We start from the raw sequence: 8,932 nt of genomic DNA, 5'->3' as shown, positions 1-8,932 counted from the left end.
GGCCCGGCACCTGCACCGCCCGCGCCGCCCGCCCCGCCCCCGAGCCCCGCCCCCTGCCCGCCCGGGGGCGGGGTTCCGGGGCCGGGGCGGGGCCGGGGCCGGGGCGGGGCCGGGACCCGAGAGGCGGGAGACCCAGGGGGACCACGGGTTGATGGGGGTGGGGGATGGTGGGGGTGCGACCCCCAAGAGCTGGGGAGACGGGGGGAGGCGTGCAGGGGGTGCGGGAGAATGGGAAGGAGCTGGGTGTTGTGTGAAGAGGTGAGCGTGAGGATGTTGGTGGAAGGGCGTGCGAAGGTGCAGGTGTTGTGTGAGGGGAAAGTAACCGTGAGGGCTGTGTGTGAAGGTTTGGGGAGTGCGGAGGGGAGCGCTGTGTGAGGGTGTGAGCACCGAGGGAGGAGGTGTGTTTTGTGGGAAAGGTGAATGTGAGAGGTGTGTGCTGCGGACAGGTGAGTGAAGGTGAAGGCGTCACATGACAGGTTGTGAACTGAGCCACCTCGAGATCCGGGAAGACAGCAGAGGGGTGCCTGGGCAGGTCCAAGAACTCCCGGGGCAGGGCTGGGCGGGGCTGGGGTCAGGCCCCACCCTTCCAGACCCGGGAATCCAGCGTTTCCACATCATGCATCATTCTCCCAAAAGGGGCCCCTGAAAGCGAACCAGCTGGAAGGAAGCCTGAGTCCCGAGCCCCAGAGAGGGAGAGGCTCCTGTGGACGCTTCCCAAGCCCTAGGAACCAGCTTCCCCACCTCGCTTCCCTGCTCTTCTTGCCCTAATCTCTTTGTGTCCCCCTCTCTCTATGTGCCCTTCCCATTTTGGTCCATCACCCCTCCAGACTTGGGTCCCCTTTCCCTCCTGGGAAGTGGGTCTCCCTTAGCCTACTTCTGTGGGACATCATAGACCTGGGCCAAGTTTATCACCCATAGGACCCAGAAAGAGTGAGAAACCCTGGAAGGTAGGAGATCTCAACCTCTCCCATGCCCTTTTGACAATCAGATAAACAGATATACTATGAAAATTCTTACTCTTTATCCCCGCCACTACCAAAACAGTCTACATCCTGTCCCACCAGGGGATTTCAGCTCCAGATCCTCTTTCTGTCCTCAGTGTCCAGTTCCCAGCATCCTGTCTTTGGGACCCAAACTCCCATCAATCCCTAAGTCCTCAGGACCCTAGGATCCTCATGGTCCTCCAGACCAAATCTCCCATCATCCTCTGTGTCCCCAGGACCACAGCTCCAAGCAACTCCTTTCCTTTTCCATTCTCAGGTTACTCTTCTGTAAACCAGGGAAAGAAGCCTCACATTTCCTGTCTAAGGATAGGTGCAAGAGAGGTGTCTGACCTGGATGTGGGATACTGGGTTAGGGGGTAGGAACCTATAGGTCTCCTTGCCCATGACTAATCAAATGTCTCCTGCTCCCGCTGAAGGGAAATCAATACCCAGGAGATACTAGTTTGATTCTCAGTTGTCTTCTTTGGGACCTACCATTTCTCCCTTCTGAGGACACCAGGAGAGTGGTGGTCCTGACCCCATCCCGTCCTAATGGGTACTTTATCCATTAGAGTTTTCATGCAGGTGACAGCAAACCCAACCCAAGTGGCTTAAGAGAATGAGAATTGGGTCACATATTTAAAAAAAAAAAAAACAACAAACAAAAAAAAAACTGTCAGCATGGCCTGTCTGTCTCTCTGTCCTAAGGGTAAATGGCTGCCCTCATGTTGCAAGATGGCTGGCAAGTATGCCTGGGGCCGCACCTTTCCTTCTCATCTGGAGAGGGGCAGAGAGACAAAAAGCAAAACAGATGGAGAGAGCCAGACTGAAGGAGACTGAGAAGGGAAGATAGAAAGGGGGAGCAGATCTTTAAGAAACTCCTCTAGCAGAGTGGGGAAATAACTTCCCCCGGAAACTTCTAGAAAACCTTTCATTGGGTTTCATTGGTATAGATGATGCCATCTGCCTATCACTGAACCGATATCAAAGGTCAGGGGATGAGATTATGCTGATTCAATTAGACATGAATCACAGGCTCCCCCCACCTTCTGGCCAGAGGTGTCAGTTTTTTAAAAAAGAAATGATACTGGGGAACCCACTCCTGGCCCTGCTATGGGGGGATAGATGGGATGGGCACACCATGTGTTGACCATTCTTGAATTTTTAAAGTGTTGGGATAGTGCAGACTTTGTTAGTTGTTTACTCTATATCATTCTGGGAGATACTAGAAATATGTATTTGGTCTCTGCCCCTGGTTCCCGGCACAGAGCTCCTGAAATCCTTATAATTTCCTTGGGAGATAGGAGTGTCTTTTATTTTAATGAGGTGACTCTGGGTGAGCTTCTGGACGTCTCCTGGATGAGAGCTGGTCACCAGAAGGAGCAAATGGTTTATTAGAAGCTTGGAATTTTCAGCCGTGCCCCCATTCTCTTGAGAAAGGAGAAAGGTGGAAAACGGAGTTAGAGAATGATTATGTTTATGGGATGAAGCCTCCATAAAATCACAAAAGTTACAAGATTTAGGGGGCTTCCAGGTTGGTGAGCCCATGAAGTTGCTGGGAAAGTGCTCCCCCTGGAGAAGCTCCGTGCCCCTTCCCACATACCTTGCCCTACACCTCTAGCCTCGCTTCAGTCTAGATGTTCATCTGTATCCTTTGTCCTAGCCTTCTACAGTGAACTGGTACACGTAAGCAAACTGTTTCCCTGAGTTCTGGGAGCCACTAACCGGGGGGGGGGGGGGGGCGTGGGAACCTCTGATTTTTTTTTTTAGGATTTTATTTGTTTATTTATTTGACACAGAGAGAGAGATCACAAGTAGGCAGAGAGGCAGGCAGAGAGAGAGAGGAGGAAGCAGGCTCCCTGCTGAGCAGAGAGCCTGATGTGGGGCTCCATCCCAGGACCCTGAGAATGCAGGGCTCTATCCCAGGACCCTGAGATTATGACCTGAGCCGAAGGCAGAGGCTTAAACCCCCTGAGCCACCCAGGCACCCTGGGAACCTCTGATTTTTAACTGGTGGCTCAGAAGCACAGGAGACAGCCTGGCCCTGTGACTGACATCTGAAGTGAGGAGAGGAGTGTGCTTGTGGGACTGAGACCTTCGTCTGTGGGGTCTGATGCCATCTCCAAGTAGATTGTGCAGGTAGATCGTGTCAAAGTTGAGTTCAGTGGTAGGACATCCAGCCCATGTCCCAGAGAGCTGTGGGGTGTGGGGAAACTCCTCCACATTTTGGTGACCAAAGTGTTGTGAGTGTGGCAGTGAGGGTAAAGGAGGTGCATAAGAGAAGGAAGAGCTGGGTCTTTCCACTATGGGAGGAAGACTGGGTGGGTTTTCTTTTTTTTCCCTAATACACATTCCCTCCCCCCTTTTCCTTTTTTTAAATGATTAATTTTTTTTTTAATTTTAAAAATTTTATTTATTTATTTATTTATTTATTTATTTATTTATTTATGAGATAAATAGAGCAAGCAGAGGGAGAGAGAAGCAGGCTCCCCACTGAGCAGGGAGCCCGATGTAGGACTCAATCCCAGGACCCTGAGATCATGATCTGAGCTCAAGGCAGACGCTTAAACGGTTGACTGAGCCACCCAGGTGCCCTTCTTTGTTTATTTGAGAGAGAGCAAGAGCAGGAGGGGGCAGAGGTAGAGGGAGAGAGAATCTGAAACGGACTCTGTGCTGAGAGCTAGCTCAATGCAGAGCTTGATCTCATGACCCCGCCATCGATCAGGACCTGAGCCAAAACAAAGAGTCAAAGGCTTAACTGGCTCCACCACCCTGGTGCCCACACCCCTTTTTCTTTTAAGAGAATCCTGATTTTTTTCAAGCATCTACCTTTTTTTAATAGCCAGATGATGTGAAGGAAGCCTCAGGAGTGGGATCTGAGTATATTTTGCTCAATATGGTGATTCCCTGCCCCCTGCCAGCAATTGTTGTAGGCATAGGTGAATGAAAGAAACCAGAAAAATGAAATGTGAGGGCAAGTTGGCTTGGAAGGGTTGGGTTAAGCTTTCTTTGTTAAAAAGGAAAGACCCAAGAAGAGATGGCCTTTTGTTATTGCCTCTGAATGTGGGTGTGATGTCTGGAATTGCAGCGGCCATCTTGGGGCCATGAGGTGGAACAAGACTGAATGGACCCTTTAGGGCATAGCAGAAAACATTGAATTAGTCAACTCAAAAACTGCCCTAATTCATGATCTCTTGTCATTTAAATAATCAATTTCTTCTTTGTTTCAGGCATTTTGAGTTGGGTGTCCTGTTCCACACATCCCTGGCCTCTGTGTTGCCTCTGATTCATATAGAATACAGGGACACCGCCCTGTTTGCAAATTAAAATACTCCAAATGACAGTTCACTTTTTCAGTTGGTACCCTGTCCTTGTGGTAGGATCCTGCACGGAGTTTGCTCTCCCAGCTCAGGCTAAACGGGCTGCATACCACGGGAATTGCAAGGACAGTAGATGCCTGTTCATGATCTGAACAACTGTACTAGCTTCCTGACTTAGGGGTGAACTTCCCTGGCATAGCAGAGAGGGTCAGAGCCAGAGACCTGACCCCAACTAGACCCCATCAGTCTATCTGCTAGCTTAAGTTTTAGAACTGGGACCCAAAGAGTTCTTGGACTTGACATTTCAAGGGCATATTTGGCTACTCTGTGTGAAGTAGAAGAAGCTGGGGTGGAGGGTCTGTGGGGAGACAGAAAAATAAAGTGGAAGCCCATGAGGGAAACCACACATTCAGCGAGAGAAAGAGGAGAGAGAGAGACAGAGACAGAGATTCTGCAAAAGGGAGACAACCTTGCTTTCACACAGCTTTTCAGTTCTCTTTCTTGTCCCTCATGAGGCCAAGAGACTTAGCTCTTGCTTGGACTCTAAACCTCCAATAACATTGTCATTTTGCTTAAGTTAGCTTAAACGGATTTTATTTCTTGCGACCGAAATCCCTGAACAAAAACTTGGGAGCCATTAACGATGAGGTCCTGATCGCAAGCTCTGGTGTAGAACATTATGAGAAATGTATCCTGAGCCTCAAAATATCTGCTGGAAGACATTGTGGGACATGTATTTCAAGCCTCTGATCCTCACTGGAGGGCATGCTGGAAGATGTAATCCTAGTTCCCTATCTCTGCCACAGGGTCTCATGGGAGATGCAGTCCCAGCCTCCACGCTTGCTGTAAGGCATCATGGGAAATGTATTCCTAGCTTCTAGTCTCTGCTGGAGAGCATCGTGGTGGACGTAATCCAAGTCTCCAACCTCTGTGGTAGCCAACCATAGGAAAGGGGAGAAACTACCCTCAATTTTAATTGTAGAGTAGTTCAGAAAATGTTATCTTGGCCTCATCTCTGCTGTAGGACATCAGGACAGATACAGCCCTAGCCAGTTTTTGTTTTAAGATACTAAAGATGTGATCTTTCCTTCCTTCGGTCCTTCTTTTCCTCCTTTCTTTCTTAATTACCTGCCATGTTCCAGGCATTATTCATCTTGGTACCGCACATCAGTAGTAGTGAAGAAATAAAGGTCTTGCCCTTTATGGAGATTATAGCGGGGAGAGTTTGCAAACTACCAAACAAATGACTATTCCCATTAACCATCACAGCATTAAAAAATGCCCCAAAACTCATTGGTGTGAAACCATAACCTTTTAATTTTATGATTCTGTGGGTCAGGAATTTGAGCAAGGCATGGCAGGATCAGAGTGTTATCTATTCCACAATGGACCCCGGCCCAAGGTGGGGCTGGAACAGCTGGAGGTGGGGGGGGTGGTTCACAGGGGGCTATATTGAAACCTTGGCTCTGGCTGCTGACTGAGCTTGTGGAATGAATTCTGCCTCCCGCTACCCTATACACTGAAGTTCTAACCCCCAGGACCTATGAATGTGAGCTTATTTGGAAATAGGGTCTTTGCGGATGAGATTAAGATGAGGTCACCCCGGATTAGGGTGGGTCCCTAAATCCAATGCGTTGGTGTCCTTATAAGGACAGGGAGAGATTTGGAACCACACAGCGGGATTCACTGAGAAGAAGGCCACATGAGGACAGAGGCAGAGATTGGAGTTGCGTGGCTGCAAGCCCAGAAACACCAAGAATTGTCAGCAACCCCCAGAAGCCAGGACGAGGCCAGGAAGGATCCTTCCCCCAGCAACTTCAGAAAGAGCATGGCACTGCCAACATCTTGATTTCAGTTTAGCATCCAAAACTCTGAGCGAATACATTTCTGTTGCCGGAAGCCCCCCAGTATGAAAGTTGGTAGTGACTATGGCGGTCCCGGGAAACTGAAGACAGCCAGGCTTCCCGACGCTCCTGTGTGTTACATCTGGTGGGGGTGTGACGTCTAGGGCCGCCCCTTCACCCACTTGTCTGGTGTCTGGGCTGAGATGGATGGAACATCTGGGGCTCTCTCCCCATGTGGCATCCATGCCTGAGTAGTGTGGGCGTCCCCAGAGCACGACAGTCTCTCCGCACAGGATTGCGACATGGCAGCTGGCTTCCCCAGAGCCAGTTTCTTAAAGCCTCCTGGAACGTGCCATGGCATAACTTCCACCACATTCTATTGGTCAAAGCAGTCCCAGAGCCACTCATGTTCGAGAGGCAGAGACACTGAGCCCACCTCTTGAAGCGCCGTGGTGACTCTATGTTAATGTGATTTGAGGAGGTCCTAAAAAGAAACCTGTCCCTTGCCTGCCCCCATATACCATGGAAGATGTCTTATCCTTTTCTTCATTAGCCATAGGGTCCTGGGGAATGTAATTTGGTCTCTTTGGGCTTGCCTCAGCAAATCAGAGGAAACATGAATTCTTCAATATTGTGCCCTAAGAGTGTCAAGGAAATGAGAGTTGTCTTTTTTATTTAAAAAGATTTTTTTAAAGATTTTATTTCATTTATTTGACAGACAGAGATCACAAGTAGACAGAGAGAGAGGAGGAAGCAGGCTCCCCCAATGCAGGGCTCGATCTCAGGACTCCAGGATCATGACCTGAGTCTAAGGCAGAGCCTTTAACCCACTGAGCCACCCAGGTGCCCCAGAGAGTTGTCTTTTTCTCAGTCAGTCTGAAGGCATCCGAGGACAAAGAGCCCTGCCTTTATCTCCTGCCAGGGCAGTCATCAGAGGAAAGGTAGTCCTGTCTGATTCCTCAGTGGAGGGCCCCTAGGGAGTTCTGGCCATCAGATTATCCCTCCCATTCATCTGAGGGTCTCAGAGCCCCTTAGGAAATGCAGATGCCTCTCCCTGGAACAACAGAGCAGTCTTGACCTTTGGAGCTTGGGAGGAGAGACAGGAAGGTTAGTGCTTGGATGAGTGAATTGGAGCCCAGAAACAGATGTGGAGGTAGCTTAGGATGGAAGCCCATGGACAACTGCTCCCAAGGCTGGGGCCCTAAATGCTAGGGTCCTACAATGTGACAACTAATTCCAGGAGCTGGATGAAAGATGCCTCCCCATTCATCCTCCCAAAGAGAGATGCTACAGAGTAGAGAAGATAAGGCCTTCCTCAGTTCACTGGTACAAAAATCTTTATTTAAGTATAAAATATTAAATAAAACAAATATTAATTAATAATAACAACAATGGTACAAAAACGCTAACATAACAAGACCTCTCCTGCTGGCCTGCAGTCTTTCTCCAGCTTTTCTCCTCTGGTTCTCCAACTCTGTGAGACAGCTGGGAAAATTGAGACCCAGAGAGAACAGTACACTGGCCTGAGGTAACACAGCAAGTCTGAAGGGCTGGGAGCTAAGGGGAGGGCAAAGGGCTCCCCTGGATCCAGCCAGGGTAGGGGGAGTGTAGGAGGGGGTCAGGTCTAGAGAAGAGTGCCTCCCCATAGTCTGGCGGTTATAAGCAGGGTGGTGGTGAGGCTGAGGTGGGCAGGACCAAGCCGGGGAGCACTGTTACAACCGGTTCCAGTACAGCATGAGACGTTGAGATGGGTCAGGCTGAAGGCTTCAGCCACATGGAGACTCTGGCACCATGAGGGGGTCGCACAGCCTCGTACTGTGTAGATCGGGTTGCCCAGCCCTGAGGAGAGAGAAGACTGCTTGAGACTCCCAGCTCCTGGGGCTGGGTCTGCAGTGCTCACTGGGTGACCTGCCACCTGGTGGTGGATGCTACCTGAAGAAAGCAGCAGTTTCAAGTGCGGTCCCCCAGACCCTTCTTGGGGGAACCCAGAAGTAAAAATAATTCTAATAATGCTAAAGCATCATTTGACTTTTCCACTTGTGTGGGTGTACAGTGGGGGGGGGGGGTTCCAGAAACCCTGGGACATGTGAGCTTGCAGCCAACTGAATGCAGAAGCTGATATGAGGATCCAGCTGTCTTCTATTAAGCCAGACGTGAAACAGATTTGCAGAATGGTAGGACAACGCCAGTCTTCTTGTTAAATGTTTTCATTTTGGAAAATATCATTTTTTTAAGTAAAAAATATGTTATGTTCATATGGAATGAGGTTTTATTTTATGTTTTTATTTTAAATCAACTTATTTTAGAATAAATTAATAGGGGCGCCTGGGTGGATCGGTCTGTTAAGTGTCCAACTCTTGGTTATAGCCTCAGGGTCATGAGATCAAGCCACGAGTCCGGCTTCACTCTGAAGCCTGCTTAAGATTCTCTCTTTCCCCCACTCGCCCCCCCCCCCCAAAAAAAAAGAAAAAGAAAAGATTCTCTCTCTCCCTCTCCCCATTCCCCACTCACGGGGTCTCCCACTTTCTAAAAACATAAATAACAAATAAATTAATAATTTACATCTTAAAATATCTCATTTTTAACTTCTTTTTTTTTAAGATTTTATTTATTTATTTGACAGAGAGAAATTACAAGTACACTGAGAGGCAGGCAGAGAGAGAGAGAAGGAAGCAGGCTCCCTGCCGAGCAGAGAGCCCGATGCGGGATTCGATCCCAGGACCCTGAGATCATGACCTGAGCCGAAGGCAGCGGCTCAACCCACTGAGCCACCCAGGCGCCCCCA

At 49.3% G+C, this 8,932-nt stretch overlaps 1 protein-coding gene across 3 annotated transcripts in view; it reads right to left on the bottom strand.

Annotated features, from left to right (window-relative positions):
• Window positions 1-7,466: 7,466 nt before the first annotated feature.
• PLAUR (plasminogen activator, urokinase receptor) overlaps window positions 7,467-8,932 on the bottom strand; it is a 12,776-nt gene continuing 11,310 nt past the window's right edge. For all 3 annotated transcript variants that reach the window (XM_059381305.1, XM_059381308.1, XM_059381307.1), the window contains exon 7: window positions 7,467-7,986. In XM_059381305.1, the coding sequence (XP_059237288.1) occupies window positions 7,772-7,986 (215 nt within the window). In that variant the 3' untranslated portion in view covers window positions 7,467-7,771. The remainder of the gene's footprint in view (window positions 7,987-8,932) is intronic.

The sequence above is a fragment of the Mustela nigripes genome, chromosome 17 (assembly GCF_022355385.1).
Source record: "Mustela nigripes isolate SB6536 chromosome 17, MUSNIG.SB6536, whole genome shotgun sequence".
NCBI lineage: Eukaryota > Metazoa > Chordata > Mammalia > Carnivora > Mustelidae > Mustela > Mustela nigripes.
The sequence above is the reverse complement of the archived record's forward strand: the minus strand, read 5'-3'. Positions and strand labels throughout refer to the sequence as shown.